General features: G+C 46.2%; 2 protein-coding genes across 5 annotated transcripts in view; one reads left to right on the top strand and one right to left on the bottom strand.

Moving 5' to 3' along the window:
* Positions 1-125: 125 nt before the first annotated feature.
* On the bottom strand, positions 126-14,683 carry LRRC51 (leucine rich repeat containing 51). 4 transcript variants are annotated; one of them, XM_044929410.1, is made up of 6 exons: positions 14,547-14,626; positions 7,316-7,378; positions 6,587-6,724; positions 2,032-2,237; positions 989-1,137; positions 126-713 (listed from the first exon to the last, which is right to left on the bottom strand). In XM_044929410.1, the coding sequence occupies exons 3-6, from the start codon at positions 6,666-6,668 to the stop codon at positions 572-574; spliced, it is 579 nt and encodes a 192-aa protein (XP_044785345.1). In that variant the 5' UTR covers positions 6,669-6,724; positions 7,316-7,378; positions 14,547-14,626; the 3' UTR covers positions 126-571. The 4 variants fall into 4 exon arrangements, with proteins under 4 accessions (XP_044785345.1, XP_044785344.1, XP_025122258.1 ...); XM_044929409.1 differs by lacking the exon at positions 14,547-14,626 and adding an exon at positions 14,424-14,517; XM_025266473.2 differs by lacking the exon at positions 6,587-6,724 and having other exon boundaries at positions 14,547-14,683.
* A 51-nt stretch (positions 14,684-14,734) lies between these two features.
* Positions 14,735-16,409, top strand: part of NUMA1 (nuclear mitotic apparatus protein 1) — a 73,106-nt gene continuing 71,431 nt past the window's right edge. Inside the window, exon 1 of the mRNA XM_006064723.3 lies at positions 14,735-14,866. The gene's annotated coding sequence lies outside the window, so the exon portion shown is untranslated. The remainder of the gene's footprint in view (positions 14,867-16,409) is intronic.

The following is a 16,409-nucleotide window of genomic DNA, read 5'->3' on the forward strand; positions in this document are numbered from 1 at the left end:
ATCCTTGTGGGCATTGCCTCAGGCTCAGTGGAATTCCCAGGAAGCTCAGTGAGGGGGTGGAGGTCTGCACGCAGACCAAGAGCACCTGATACGGATTCAGCAGACACAACAGTTTCAAGCAGAAGATTGTTTTTATCAAGTGAAATCTTAAGCAGAATCATAACACATAAAACATGAGTGAGGAACTACTCTGATCTGATTGAAGTGGGGCGTCCAGAGGTCACAGCCCATCTTCCTGGCCTCCTGTCACAGAGGCCTCTGGGGCGTCTCCACAGAACCTTGATGCTCTGCGAAGCAACTCTAACCTCAGGATATCTGAACTAAAGAACGCCAAAGGTCCCAGACAGGTTAGATATATTTCCCAGGGCTATGCCATCAGCTGAGGCCAGTGGGCCTTTCTTTCCATTTCCTCCTTGTTTCAGTGATGTAAGACCAGAACATGATGCTGGTTCCCTGATTTGGGGGGCATCTTTGCATGGGACAAGGTGGTCTGCCGAACAGTTCAAATCATTTATTGTCAAACCAAACGGACCACCCTCAGGCCTTTAGGACTGCTGGGGTCCTGGGAACCTCAGAGTGCACTGTGCTTGATCCGGACCTTCTTCGGTTTGATGTTCATGTGTTTCCACACTTCAGCCGTTGTGCGGTCTGCTTTGGTGACCCCACTGAAGTCGAATGTGGTGATGTGGGGCAGGGTGCACAGCACATATTGCCTGTGGGGAAGACTCAGGCTGGGGGCCAGCCCCCCTTGGAGGACCCCTTTCCCCCTCCACCAGTCACTCCTGTCTCCCCTGACTGCAAGGAATGGAGGGACTTGAGTTTGGAGGAGACTGGATTTATCCTGACTGGCAAGCAAGAAATGCCTAAAGCCTTCTCCTCCTTTCCCCGGTCCAAGCAGAGCAGAAGGATGGTGTTGGGTTTGTAACCCCCGCTCTCCTTTCCCTCGTGGGGGCCCAGCCGGAGCCCATATCCAGGGCGGGGGACTCACCTATACCCCTTCTCATCTTCAATGGGGTTCCCGTGCAGGGTCAGGCTCCGGAGCCGAGGGAGGGCAGCCAGCTTGTTCACTTCTCCAAGGCGCTGGATGCTGTTGCCATGGAGATAGAGGACACTCAGGTTGAAGAAAGTTGTCAGGACCTGTTGGGAAAGGAGACTGGAAGCTAGACTGGACAAAGCCGTGTATCTGCTCAAGACTGACTGGTGGCCAAAAAGGAAGTTTGGGGAACAACCTGTCACCTTCACAGCCATGCTGGATTGAGATTGACTTTAGCATTTCATTACCTTTGAAGGGTAACCACACTGACAGCACTGTGATCCGAGGGCAGGAAGTACGGACCTGGGTCCTACCACTGCCACAGGCTTGGCAGGCGCCTGTGTGCTCTCCCAGAGCCTCAGCTGTCCCTTCACTGAAGACCATTCCAGCTTTAGTGTTCTAAGATTGTCACAACAGGGGACAGCACCTTGGTAGGTACATCAGAGCTTTTAAAAGAACAGTTAAATTGAGATCCCTGCACCCGGGGAATAGTTTCCAAGTCATACGATAGCTCCTGCCTTTCCTAACATAGAACTTGGATGAAAAGAGGCCAGTCTTGTTTGTTCCTTCGCATTTAGCCTGAGTTCATGGAAAGTAACTGCTGTTCTTTTAGTTACTACCTCTATTGAAGAACTTGGCACAAAGCACAGTGGGTGCCCAGTAAGCTACAATATTACTTTAGCCTCCTACGCGAGGGCTTGCTGTGTGCTGGTTGCTTTTCATACGTTTTCGTTTAATCCTCACAAAATGTTTATAACGCTGGCCTATTTATCCCCATTTTTCAGACAGGGAGGTTGAGGTTTTCAAAGGTTAGGAGCTTACCCAAGGTCACAAAGTCAGTAAGAGGCACATCTAAGATTTGAACCTATAACTGTGTGAGCCCACAGCCGTGTGCTTTGCACAGCACCATGCTGCATCACTACTTCCTTGACAGCGTGGGAGGTGGGGAGACTGGAGGCTGGACAAGGTGGCTTTGGGCCCGCCCTGACTGGACTCACAGGATCAATGGAAGTCAGGTCATTGAAGGACAGGTCGATCCAGGCCAGGTTCTCTGGATGCTCCAGGAGCTGTGAAACCGCATGGTTGAAGTCTCTCAAGTCAGTGAGGACATTGTTGTTTAACCACAGGGACTGGGTCATTGACTTCCCCGACTTCGCATGCCTTACTGGTCGTAGCCCTGTCCGGGGCTCCTCGCTTAACAGATCTGTGGGCACAGAGTGAGCTTTGGGTATGTTATCTTTGCTTTTCTGGCTCTGGGGGGTGGGAAGGGACAGAGCTGGGAGGATTTGGCAGGGCCGTAACCCTATGCTTGTGTCTTGTGCAACTGCATGCACTGTCCCACAGGTCCCAGCAGTTGGAGCTTAGATTAAGGGCCAAAGACTTCCCATCCCAGGCTCTTGGTTTGGATCACATGCTCATGTCGACTGTCATTAGGTTCTCTGTATACCACCCCTTGGAGAAGGAAATGGCAACCCACTCCGGTGTTCTTGCCTGGAGAGTCCCAGGGATGGGGGAGCCTGGTGGGCTGCCGTCTATGGGGTCGCACAGAGTTGGACACGACTAAAGTGACTTAGCATTAGCATACCATCCCTGTGTGGGAATTGGAGGGAGGCACATTTTACAGATGAGGAAACCAAGAACAAGAGATGTTGCACCTGAGCCAAGATGCTAAAGCACAAAATCCAGAATTAGCCACCAGCAGACCCTATAGAATTTCACTTCAGTGTTAACACACTCTGGATGTCCTTCCCCTTCTTCCGTTAATAGTAACTATGTGCATCATACTGGACATACAGTGGTGAACAAAATGAGCGAGAGGCTCTGTATGGTAATAGAGCAGGGGTAAAGCAGATGTTTGTCTTGGAGGCGGTCACGTGGGCAGAATGAAAGCAAAACAGTCAATATAATATGATAAATGCTCTTTAAATTGTGGAAGCACAGGCGAGGGCCTCCTAACCCAGTCTGAGACCTCAGGCAAGTTTCCCAGGGAAGGCTGAGCCTGAGCTGGATATCTCAGTGGGTTAGGAGACATTAATCAGGCAAAGGAGTGGAAAAGGTGAGAAGAGCACTAGCAAAGGCACAGAGGTATGGGATAGCATGGGCACACACGTATGTGCTGTGCAAGGGGGCAAGGAGGGGAGAGGAGGCAAGGAGCCTTGAAGACCAGGTTGAGTGTCTTAGACTTTATCCTGTAGGAGGTGGGAAGCCATTGGTGGGTTGAAAGCAAAGGAGATGATTCACATCTTTCAGAAATGAAAGATCGCTCTGAAGCTTCCATTTTGGCTTTCAGTCATCCAAGCAAGGATGAAGGGGACATAACATGACTTGACGGTTGACCACATGTAAGGGTAGAATAATATTCAAGGGTGTTGCTCAGTTTCTTGGTATTTGGGGAAATGTCAGTCCTATGGGGTGATGTGGGATGAAAAGGAGAAGCACGGTTGGGAAAGTGGGAGTTCAGGCTTGGCCGTGGCATGTCTGAGGTTCCTCTAGTACAGGAAAGAGGAGCAGCCAAGTAAGCAGTTGGATACGAAAGTCAAGCCCAGGAGAGACAGACTTGAGAATCATTAGCATAGGCTGTATACAAGTTAGTAAAATAGATGAGATTGTTCAAGCAGAGTGAGGGGAGAGGGGGAAGGAGAGAGGAAGAGGGGGTTCCATTTAAAGAAGTCAGTGAGTCACCAGGGAGGGCAGGGAGAACCAGGACGGGATAGTTTTAAAGATGCTCAGGGAATCCATAGTCTGTAGGAGTTTTAGGGAAATAAACTGAAAAGTAATTTTGGCAACTCAGAAGTCTTTGGTGACTGTTGAGGGTTGTTTCAATGAAATGACAAGGGCCTGGGGGCAAGCTAGATTGGAGTGAGTTCAGGAGCAAATGAAAGGTAAGGAAATATAAACAGGTGGTATAAACATCACTCTCAGAACGTTTGGCTGAGGAGTAGAGTTGGAAATAGAGAAATTTTTTTTTTTTAAGAGCGATCTTAGAACCCATCTGTATGGACCCCTTCCCTTCTTTTTTTTTTTTTTGTTCCAACAAATAAGGTCCAGGGAGAGAATGGGCTCTGCCTAAGCTCACAGACTTGTCAGTGGCAGAGCCAGAACCACCATCAGCTCAGCTGAGGTGATTAGATGTTTCCTGTTGTTCCTATTATGCCTTTAGTTACTTGTCTAAAGCTGCCCCCAAGAAAGGAAATTATGTAGTATTTTCTGAACTGGTCAGCTTGTCTTAAACCTCCTCTTAGCTCTGACTGGACACACTTCTCTTCCACCCCTACCCAACTTGAACTCAGCTGCAGGTCAGGCAGCATCCACCAGATGGCTCTCTGTCTTAGTCCTGGAGTGAGCACAACCCACAGGTGGGGCCTGAGGGTGGGGGGAGGTGGCAGGAGGGTCCTGTTCTGGAGGAGAGTACCCTAGCTCATGAATAAACTAATCCTGACCTGTGTAGCCTCACATCTCCTGACTTCGAACCCTGAGATGAAAGAGGAGTAAAAGTTAAGATCAAAATAAACCTGCATATGGACTAGTCTCCAGTTTGATGAGACAGTGGCTTGGGAATACCAAGCATGGGGCTGATCCCTAGCTCAGGGGAAGCCCCTGGGGATGGCATTGCTTAAAACTTGAGGCTGCCTGGGGTTGCTGTTATCACAGGTGGAGGAGGGAGTCCAGGTTGCTATGGTTACTGAGAATCAGACTCCATCACAGCACTGCATTGCCCGAGGATCAGTCAAAGCTGCCCTGTTCAGAGTAGGCCAAGACAGGGCTGGAAACTGGACCAAAATGCCAACATTCAAAGAACTGGGAATTGTCTAGCTCCAGGATGATCTGAGGAAAACATAATCTGTCTTCATATCTCCTGAAGGGTTGCCGTGCAACTTTCCCCGTGTCCCCAGAGGGCAGGAGTTAGTCTGATGTGAAGAACTTCTGTATGTCATTGCTCACCCTGGAATGGAAGGGTTGGGAGGTGTGTGGCATGGGACTCCTAAACTGTGGGAGTAGTTAGAGGACTGTGCATTGGAGGTGGTAGGCTGTTTGCCTTCTAAAGTCACTGTCATTTCAGATTCTGTGCTTCATATATTAATTCAGGAAATTGTGTACCAAGTTCCCCCAAACCACCCTGTCCTCTAACCCCAATTCTAAGTAAATATACCAAGTGCTGTGGAGAACCTGAGGCGACTGGCCTTTTGGGGCTTAGATGTACCTCTCTGCTTGTCCCTTCCTCGCTTAGCAAGAAGCACCATGCCTGGCATACGTGTACAGACTGACACACATATTTAGAAGTGCTTAATCATAGTTCGGTGCTCAGTATTTAAGTACTGAATGAAAGACAGGGCATCTGTACAGATTATGTTTGGTGCTGTGCAGTTATCCTTGGTCATAGTAACTTCTCTCTCTCCTCATTCTGAGGACACCATGGAGGGCAGAACTACGTCTCCCCACTCAGAGCTAGGAATTCCCAGGGTGGGTGGGAGTCATACTTCCTTCTTCCTCTGTCACCTCAGCTATCTTGTGCATAGCCATTATTTCAGCTAAAACCCTGTGGAACATGGACTCCCATCAGTCAGAAGTGATGGTGTGCATAAGAAAGGAAGATCACAGCCAGTGGGTGTGAGAGAACAAGCAGGAGTTACTGTTGTGACTGATGTCAACCCAAGCTGTAAGTATCCTAAACCCAAACCCAAGTAGTATCCAGTATCCTTGATAACTATTCATCTGCTTCTTGAACTTAAAGGTGGCCGCTGATTACCTAAGAGAGACAACCAAAGCCAGGTAATGCGTCCAGGATAGGCCAGCCTGTGTTCTGTGAGGGCAGATGTACTGATGTGTTTATGAGAGCAGATAACAAAGACAGAAGAACTTGCCTGGGAAGAAGCATATTACCTTGAGAATATGATCTTGCTGAAGCCTCCCTCTGTCCCCTCCTGAGAGGTACTAACTGCCCCCTTACAAACACACTGAAAGATAAGATGAGCGTGGGCAGTGCTGGAACATGCAATAAGTGTGGGTGATAATGGAATAAACTTGGATATGACCGGAATGAATATAAAATTTGTCAATAACTATTTCAACTGGAAACATTCCAGTTTGTTAGTAACAAGACCGTGCATGTTTCTACTGGTGATCAGGACAGGCTTGTGTCCTGAGACAGGAGAGAAGGTTCTGCCTGTTGACTGGGATGCTGAAGCAGCCTGTATTTTTCTTTCATTAGTCTCTTCTCTCCAAGTAAGAAATGGAGAATAAAACTATCAGCTGATAGACTAGCTCCCCAGTTTTCTTCCACCTGACTTTCCTGCTGTAGCCTGGATTCTTTTGAAGAGCATCAGTTACCCTAAAAGCCCCCTGGGTTCCTTTCAGATGTGCTGATTTTTTAAAAGGTCAGATTCTTCCACTCCCACCTCCCTACCCACTACTTCTCCCCAAAATGATGACAAAAATCCCATAGGCTTATGGGAAGAATCTCTTTAGGCTTTTAAATAAAGGGCTGGTTTCTCCCTAGGGACCACACCCAGCCTGCTGCCATGGTGAGTGGAGTGCTGTGCTCTGGGGGCTGACCTTGGGTCACGTGGATGCTTCGGAAGGAGTAGTCAAGAGGGGGCTCTTGCACCGAAGTGTTCATATAGTTCCGTTTGTTCATAGCTCAGGCCATCATTTGTCAGGTGTAAGCATGGGCCCTGGGAATCCGGGTTCAGCCTGGGAGGACAGAGAAGGACTGGTGTTCGGCCCTTGGGTTTTCCCAAGAGCCCTCCACCCCAGCTTTGTGTGGCTGCATTTCTACTTGAAGATCCCAATCATGATTCCTTGCATTTGTAGGGCACTTCCTACTTCTCCGAGCACCTTCACATCCCTGAGAGTTCACTGACAGTTAAAACACCTTCTACTTTCCAGATGAAGAAACTGAGACCCCAGGGTGAAAGCACTTGCCCAAAGTTAAGCCAGTGAGTCAGCTGAGGACTGCCATCATCGTCTCCTGAATCCTACTCTGAGACCCTTCCTGCTACTCCACAGTAGTTACCACAGAGGCTGTCTTGATACCTATCCTCTGGTGACATCAGCTGGGCTATTCTGTTGCTTAATAAACCCTTGAGGGCCTGTAGTGGATTTGGTGTCTGCCAGCCCTTTGCAGCCTGACACAGATGGGGATTTGCTACCTTCTCTGCTTGTCTGTCAGCCCCCCATCATCTTTCCATCCAAAGACCTTACTTTCAGCTACATCCTGAATGTAGTTGTACATACATAAACACACGTACACACAAAACCAGAGTCTGCCTCACTCTCACTCACCTGTCACTGATGCCTGAAACTCCACCATTAGGGATTCACTCCTTTGGGTGCAGGGATTGTTCCCTGTTAAAATGGAAATACCCCCGGGAGGGGTGAACAGTGTTACCGTCATTTACAATGTGGTGTGAATTGTCTTATCAGATCCTTTCCAATTTGTTGGCTCAAATAAAGCTAAGAATTTTCCCAGACTGGGCAGAGCCATGAGACCACCACTCACCTGGGGAGGGGAGAGCTGGCACACTTTGCTAGAGGGGGTTTGTATGTGGCACAAACAGAAGGTAAATAGACTGACAAGCATGTGTCCCAATCAACCTCCCCTTCTCACGCCATCCACCGCTGTCACCTTTGCATTTACTACTTCACTTGTTTTCCCAAAGGACTTGAGGTATTTTATGGTAATAACACGCTCATGGAAAAGGATGATCTGTAGAAAAGAGCTGTCCTGACAGAAATATAATGAACGTCACAAATGCTGGCCATGTGTGTAGTTTTTTTCCCCACATACATAATTTGAATTTTCCTAGTAGCTGTATAAAGAAAAGTCAAAAGAAACAGGTGAAATTAGGTTTAGTAATATATTTTATTTAACCCACTATGTCCAAAATGTCATTCAACATATAATCAATATTAAAAATTGAGATACTTGACACTTACAGCACATCCCAGCTGGAACAAGCTACCTGTCAAGTGCTCAGTAGCTGCATGTGAATACAGGCTACCATACTGGACAGTATGGATGCAGAAAATGAAAACATGGAAGAGAAAGATTAGAAGCCAGAATAAAGGAAGTGAGAGAGAAGTACCAGGGAATTAGGAAACTCTGCTTATCCCCAAAATTCCTGGAAGCTGAAGCAAAAGGGGGAAATTTAGCATATGTGGTTCTCATCATTTTATTCAAAGAAACAAATCATTTGTATGCAGAGACAATGAAATTCATAAATGTTATTAAAATGGAATTTCTCTTAAAAACCACAGACCTGGTAGCTTGTAATTCCGCTTAAGCTTAATACAGTCCAGGTAAATTCGTTTTTTGGTGACTTAACATATGCAAGGATAGAGTTGAACAGGTTTAGAGGAATGGAAAGTGAATTTCTTCCTCTCAAAAAGCAGCAGCCTCAGGAATTCCCTGGTGGTCCAGTGGTTTCACTGCTGAAGGTGCAGGTTTGATCTCTGGTTGGGGAACTAAGATCCCACAAGCCGTGCAGTGCAGTCAAAAAATAAAATATATATAAAAAAGTGAGATCTGTCAGCGCACTTACAGGTTAGGAAAAAAAGCATTCTCAACTGAGTTTTGGGAAAATGCTGGCTTGAGTCACTTGACAGCTGAATTGTCAAGTGTGGGACAGACCTGGTGGGCATGGGTTGTCGGGAGTTCTCAATCTTTGGATATCAAATCTACAGACATGACAAAAAACACTTTATTCTTTTGTAGAAATAGAGGAAGGTGGCTTGTGTTCTCACCTAGACTTGAGGACCCACAATGAGTTTGATGCCTCTGAGTAAAACTGGATATTTTCTCAAAGTGAGTCCTGTGTTGGGACCTCAGAGTTCAGCCCTACAGGACATGGATTTTAGTTTACAGTATTTAAGGGCAGATTTTTATCATTAGTCTCCTTGACCATCAGAGAACCTCAGTGGCGTTCCAAAGGGCTTCTGAATTTGTGTAGCACCAGCTCCTGGTGCATTTTTCTAGAAGAGTTAGTATTAAAAAATGGAGCCCCAATAGTTGGATAAATCAGCCTATTGGAAAGGGTTATTAGTTTTCTCCATGTAAACAACAGCTCAGGCTGTGAACTAGTATTGTGTCTTATTCATCATCTAATACAGGACCTGGCTTACAGATACTCGGGAAATGTTTGTGGGAGGAATGAATTGAGACACTGCCAAATACAAGGATTTCTGTTTTGGGAGTGTTGATGCTAAACTGCTCTTTCTAACAATTGGCGTCAAGATTCAGCTGTTTGAGTCCACACCTCATTCACAGTAAGATATTTAATTCAATTCTTCGAACATTTGTTGAGTGCCTGCTGTTCTATGCCTGACCAGAAGCAATGAAGCCAAGATACAAATAATAGAACCCTGTCTGTCATGAGTACAGGAAGGCCTGCTGGGTTGCTATTGGTTGTAGAAAACCAGCCTGCATCCAGTTCTAAGAAACAGCTGCATACTTAGTGAATACTCTTGTATTTCAATGCTCAGCTCTAGTGTACCCTCTTCAAAGACTTTCTTTCCAAATAAAATTGATCATTGTGTCCTGTATTAATTCTCTGGATGAACCTTATCATGGTCTCCCCTGTATCCATCTCTTTTGCCCTCTGACTTTTAATAGTTCCATCCACTCTGATGCTTGGTTCAGCCATGTGACTTGCTTTGGCCCAAAGGATGCTGGTAAACATGAAGCAAACAGAAGCTTAAAGAGAGGACCTGCCCTCGTGCTCTTTGTCAGTGCCAAGAGAACACTGCTAGCCTGCTGGAGGGATATGAGAAACACGTGTAGGTGAGATACATGATAAAAAGAGCCAGTGATCCCAGGTGAGGCCATCCTAGACGAGCCTATAGTCAGCCCACCCCAAGTCAAGATCAGGAGAGTCACCCAACCCACATGTGACTGCAAACACATGAATGAGTCCAGCCAAGACCAGATGAAACACATGGCTGACTCAGAGACCTACGAGCAATAATACATGTTTATTGTTTTGAGCCACCATGTTTTTGGATGGTTTGTTATGGAGCAGTAGCTAACAGATACATGCCCCCACTGTACTTGGAAAAAAATTTCATCACAGCCTGTTTCCTCATTTGTAAAATGGAGACAAACGCTGTCTTGAAAGCTATTGTATGTCCTGTAACAGATGTTCAATAAATAAAACCGGTTGTTCTCTCTGTACTCATAGGCTTGAGGACAGGGACAGAAAGCAGACTTCTTTCTCTCTTCCCACCTTCCCACCTACCCTGCAACTGAGCCTAAAGTGAAGTGAAGTCGCTCAGTCGTGTGCGACTCTTTGTGACCCTGTGGACTGTAGCCCACCAGGCTCCTCCGTCCATGGGATTCTCCAGGCAAGAATACTGGAGTGGGTTGCCATTTCCTTCTCCAGGGGATCTTCCCGATGCAGGGATCAAACCCAGGTTTCCTGCATTGCAGGCAAACGCTTTAACCTCTGAGCCACCAGGGAAGCACTGAGCCTGAGTATTCACTAAAGACTTGATGGACAAATGGATAAATAGAAAAATGAATGAATGAATGAATGATATCTTTAAGGTGTCACATAGTGAGCCTTGAAGTGACATATGTGAGGAGAAGTGTCAAGCTCTAAGGTTGCCTTATTCACTCCAGTGGCTGTTTTTGGAGTCGTTCTCCAAAGCTGCGATTCAGCCTCATGACCAAGAGCTAGTCAGACCCTAGTGCCTTCCTCATTTGCCTACATTGATTGACTTGATGAATGACAGGGTTAGGGGCATACCTACTCGGTTTCAAAGTCTTTCTTGCAACTGGAAATAATATTTACTGTTTTTCTTTTTCAATTTTGAAAGTTAACACGATAGCTGAACGAAGTCAAACAGCATAGAGAGGTACATAGAGTAGCAACTAAAAGTGTGACTCCCCATCTCACTCTCCAAGAACGCTCATGATTTACAGTTTGGGAATACAACCTCCTATAAGACATACATAACAAAAATATATTTTAAAATGAACACATTCTGTATTCCTTTGTAAACCTATTTTTTTTTCCTTTTCAAATTATTGTAGATTATTTTACCCTTTTTAATAGCTGCAGTTTTCCACAGAATTTGTGTGTAACTTGCTTTACTTAATTTAACTTCATTTAATCAATCCCAAGTTGGTGATGGAAATTTGTTTTCAGTTTGGGGAAACTGCTAACAATTGCAATCCCTTCCCTCTCAGGTAAGTAGCAACATGATGGCCCAGGAAGCTTTAAGAAATATTCAGATAAAGAGATCTGATAGGAGATTCAACAGCCTGGCCCCAGTAAGAGCTATTTATGGGCTACAGGTGGAAGGAAAAATCGAAGAATGTCATGAAAAGTTTGCCACATAATCTAATGTATTCTGGGAAGATACATCTCCAGGTACCAAAGGGAGGCCCCAAATTCAACCTGGTTCTTGCCCCTCCTCCCCCAACACACTTCCATTTCTTAGCCTCGCCTCCAATTTCGCAGTCCAGCCAAATTCAACTACTCAGAGTAAGTTTCCTGTGCCTGCCTCTGGGCTTCTGCACATCCAGCTTTCTCTGCTTGGTGTACAGTTTCTTCTTTCTGCTGTGCTAACTTTTAATGACTCAGCTCCGGTTTCCCTTTTTTCCCCCCTGAGAAGCCCACCCTCATATCCAAGTCTGGGTGTGCAACTTTTCTTCTGGCCTCCCAATGCACCCTTTATTTACCCTGGTAGCACTCATAACATTATCTCCTAACTACCTGTGTTTACATAAATTCCACTGGGGCAGAAGCCATGTTTTTCTCGTGGCTGTATCCCTACAGTGGTGGCAAGAGTTATTTAGTTGCTTAATCATGTCTGACCCTTTGTGATTCTATGGACTGTAGCCCACCAGGCACTTCTGTCCATGGGATTTCCCAGGGAAGAATACTGGAGTGGGTTGCCATTTCCTTTTCCAGGGGATCTTCCTGACCCAAGGATCAAACCTGCATCTCCTGCATTGCAGGCAGATTCTTTGACTATTGAGCCACCCAGGAAGCCAGAGGTGGTAAGTAGTAAGTACTTAACAATATGTTAAATACTGTATCAGTGAACAATACTATAAAGGAGAGGGACACAAAGTTGCTATTAATTGAGGGCTCTGAGCTGGTCTGGGCTCAGTCAGGGGAGTTATTCCTGAAGAAGTGAATGCAAGAAATCTGAAAGATAAATGCAAATAACTATAGCATAGGAAAAGATGAACATTTCAGGAAGAGATAACAGCATGTGCAAAGGCTCTGTGGTGAGTGGTTTCTTGGAAATTTTGAAGACCTTAAAGAAGGCCATATAACTGGAGGGAGAATGGGAAGGAAATGTATGGTTAGACTGGAGGTTGGAGAGGTGGGCAGGAGCCAAGTTGCTGCTGCTGCTGCTAAGTCGCTTCAGTCGTGTCCGACTGTGCGACCCCATGGACAGCAGCCCACCAGGCTCCTTTGTCCATGGAATTCTCTAGGCAAGAGTAATGGAGTGGGTTGCCATTTCCTTCTCTGGGAGCCAAGTTGAGATGTTGCCTAATGCTAAGAGCAGTAGGAAGCCCAAGGTATATTTTTAATTGGGAATGTTGTGGGGGAAGTGAACAATATCAGATTTGCATTTTGAAGGATTAGTCTTGTTGCAGTATGCAAAATGGCTGGGAGGGAAGGCAGGAAGGATGTGATGGGAGCTAGGACTAGAAAAAAAGATATTTAGAAGTTGACAAGATTTTATAATGGATGGGAATGGAAGAGGTATTAAAGATAACTCATTTTTTTGACTTCTGTAATGGTGGATACAGTGAGACATTGGAAGAGATCCTGGCTTGGAGTACATAGAGATTATGAGTTCAGCTGAAGACATGCTAAAGCTGAAACTCCAGTACTTTGGCCACGTCATGCGAAGAGTTGACTCATTGGAAAAGACTCTGATGCTGGGAGGGATTGGGGGCAGGAGGAGAAGGGGACGACAGAGGATGAGATGGCTGGATGGCATCACTGACTCAATGGACGTGAGTCTGGGTGAACTTCGGGAGTTGGTGATGGACAGGGAGGCCTGGCGTGTTGTGATTCATGGGGCTGCAAAGAGTTGGACACGACTGAGCAACTGAACTGAACTGAAGACATGTTTGTATGTCTTTGAGATATATGAAGGAGCTATTAAAGATGCAATTGGTTCTATAGATCTGAAGCTTGGGGAGGAGGTTGGGCAGGGTTGGAGATACATACTTGTGTATTGATGCATATAGGCGGTAAACAAAGATGTGGATAAGACAATTCAAGAGGAGAGTGAGGTGGGAAGTTAGCCTAGGACAAAGCATGAGGGAGCTTTAAGATAGTAAGTGACTCAATTAGGGTCAGTTAGGAGTCAACCAGAAGCTAGCTAATCATGGCAGGACCAGACACAGGTGCTGTGTTAGATTGTTTACTTCTTGTTTAGTTAAATCTGTTTGATTTCCATTGCCTTCAGTCTCTCTAGTTCCCTTTCCCCATTTAAACTTTCAAGGAAAGATTTGAAACTCATTCAGGGTGAAATGTCAATAACCCAATGTAGGCTATAGAAGGGTCTTTTGCCCCAGGGCAGTTAAACTACTTTGAATAAGTCCTTAAGCTTATTGAGAGGCTGTAGGCTCAAGGTAGAGACTTGGCTGGAAGATGGCAAACCGGGGTCTAGTCCTAGTTGTCACTGACTTGGTGTATGGCCTCTGGCAAGTCACTGCTCCTCTATAGGTTTCAGTTTTCCAATCTGTGATATGGGAATAAATATCCTTGGATTCACTAAGTTCAAAAGAAGACTGGATGTGAAAACACTAGTTAAGTCGCTAAATATAACAAACCTGTCATGAATACTGTTAAAAGGAATGAAGCTTTAACTGCAGAACTTGGAGAACCAGACCACAGAGTAGTGTAGGGAGAAAATATAATTAAGGACAGAACCCCTAATAAATATGTGAGGGAAGATCCTGCTGACTCTCTGAAAAGGAGGCTCTACCCTGGGGTCTTCCTGCTTGGAAGGAAAGGGACAGTTCAAGCCCCAGAAAGTTTCCTACATCTCCAGAATTACGGACTGTGATTTACTCTAATCCTACTCCCAGATTTTGAAGACTTAGTCGACCAGAGGAAAACCAACCCCACGTTTGACGGCGTTTCAGATCTCCCAGGATATGTCACGGATTTGAGACAGTAGTACTGCGGGGAGGGATCTGTATGGGTGTGTTTCTCAAAATTCCCTTCACTCCCCTCGCCCATTTATCCCAAAAGGGTTTGTGTCTTGTTCACTGTGAAAAGGAGTTAGAGGCAAGGGGTCGGGGGCTAGGTCTCAGGTTCCCAAGAAAGCAAACTCTTAAGTCTTTCAGTGTGCCCCTCCCCTCTCCACAGAGTTCTTGTACCCTGGAGCAGGCTTCCTGTTTTCCCGCCCAACTCACCCGCAGTTGCTTCCACTCCAGCCTCGGAGTCCACTATCTCACGGTTACTCAGCGCAACTCCATGGTAACTACTTACGTCACCACGTCCCCTCTAAGAGCCGTAGGCGCTGCCGCGATGCCTACCGGGAACTGTAGTTCCTCAAGGGAAGGGCGCCAAAGCCGCGGGCGGTGCTGGGATTTGTAGTCGTCTTTGCACTCAAGCCGCGGGCCGGGGTCCGGAAGTTGTGGCACCCTTTTCCCCTTTCCAGTGGCCCTCACACTTCCTTTCCCCCGGTCCTTCAGGCTGCTTTTGCGTGCGACGCCAGCCGACAGGGGCCAATCGCAGGGCGACGAGAGGGGGCGGGACCATAGTTTAAACTAATTGTGCGCTCACAGCGCTGGCGCGGGCCCGAGAAGAAGGCGATCCTGGGGAAGTGAGAGTCGGAGCGGGAGCGCGCGGCCAGGTAATCGGCGCGGGCCCGCTACTAGCGTGCGGCTGGGGCCCCTCCAGGGATGCCCGAGTCTAAAAGAGGTGCTGAAGAGGCGGGTGCGGGTGGAAGGCCTCCTTCATAAGCGAGGCTGACTGGGGAGAGTCTTTCGAGGGTAAGGTTTGTAAGGAAAGGGCCTTGTCCGAGAGGGAGGTGCGGGGCGTGCTTAGGGGGAGGGTGTGTTTGGGGGCGTGTCCGTGGAATTGTGTCGGGGGGCCGACGCGGGTGTGGGTAATGCAAGTTCCTGAAAGGAGTGTCGCCGAGGGTTCCTGTAGTGGGAAGTCTTCGCCTATTATTGTTAACAATAGTGGTTGTAGTAATAATAAACATTTTCTGAGGACCAACTACGTTTCAGACACTGTGCCACACCCTTTATATGGATCATCTTTTTAATATTCCTAACGCCTTATTATAGTTTATTACAGATGGGCCGCCTGAGGTTTATGTTCAGCTTGGCCCCGGTTACATAGCTCGTGCATGGTTGGCTGTACGGGGCGTTTTTGTGGGTTGGGTCTAAGTGAAGGGGAAGGATTGTGTTGGCTGTGAGGGTCGTCTTCGACGAGTAGGTTTCTTTTGAGTCTCCCTTTTTTCATATGTAAACAATGAATTTACCTGCCTTATCTACTTTCCTGGGGTTATTAGGGTCAAATCAGGTGAGCTGTTTCTTGCAAGCATCTTGGAGAGTACACATTTTTGAGTTTAAGTGATGTGACTGCTGTGAATATATGGGAAGCTAGAGGGAATGTTCAAATCAGGTAAGGCAGCCTTCAGCCTGCAGGGTTGAATGTGTTCCCTCCCTTTCTGATCCTGTGTGGTATTTTCTCCTTCAGAGGAAGAAGCACATACTTCTTTGTGAAAGCTGCCAAAGTACTCTTTTCTTGGCCCAAGTTCAAGCAAATGATGACTAATTATAAAGCCTGAATCCTAATCCATAGCCAAAAATTACACTCCCCAAAACTAGCAGATCTTAACCAAAAGCTCATATAAGGGACATTTCTATTTAGAATGTTCTTTTTTTAAATTTGTGGAATATGGGAGTGGAAAGAATGCCTTGAACTGAAACTCGAGTTCTAGAACTGTTAGGATGAGGGAAAGCCCTGCCACAGATGGCTAAACAGAGCTGATCAGGAAATGTTTTGGCAGCTTTGTCTAATTGATAAAACCATACGGTCAGTAGGTATGTTGGAGGCCATTTATTTCAGCACAGTGTACATTAAACAGACTCAAAATGAGCCTTTCCAAGAATGAGACCACCCCCAAATGTTAGAACAATTCTAATAAATAGCATAGTTTTGTGCTTTCAGTGGTTATTTCATTTTACTGATATATGTTTACTGTTTTTTTATCATTCTTTCTTGCATTTTATTCCTTCTTTTTCATAAAATAGATGAATACATACTTCTAATTTTTTTTTTTTTTTTTTGGGGGACCATATTATGCAGCATGTCAGATCTTAGTTCTCCCACCAGGGATCAAACCCATGCCCCCTGCAATGGAAGTATGGTGTCCTAATCCTGGA

The sequence above is a fragment of the Bubalus bubalis genome, chromosome 16, assembly GCF_019923935.1.
Source record: "Bubalus bubalis isolate 160015118507 breed Murrah chromosome 16, NDDB_SH_1, whole genome shotgun sequence".
In the NCBI taxonomy this organism is placed as follows: Eukaryota; Metazoa; Chordata; class Mammalia; order Artiodactyla; family Bovidae; genus Bubalus; species Bubalus bubalis.

Coding starts and splice junctions, on each gene's coding strand:
- LRRC51 (XM_044929410.1), bottom strand. CDS start 6,668: ATGAACAAACGGAACTATATGAACACTTCGGTGCAAGAGCCCCCTCTT. Junction 1,138..2,031: donor ACCTGACTTCCATTGATCCT/GTGAGTCCAGTC, acceptor CTTTCCCAACAG/GTCCTGACAACTTTCTTCAA. Junction 714..988: donor GAAGATGAGAAGGGGTATAG/GTGAGTCCCCCG, acceptor TCTTCCCCACAG/GCAATATGTGCTGTGCACCC.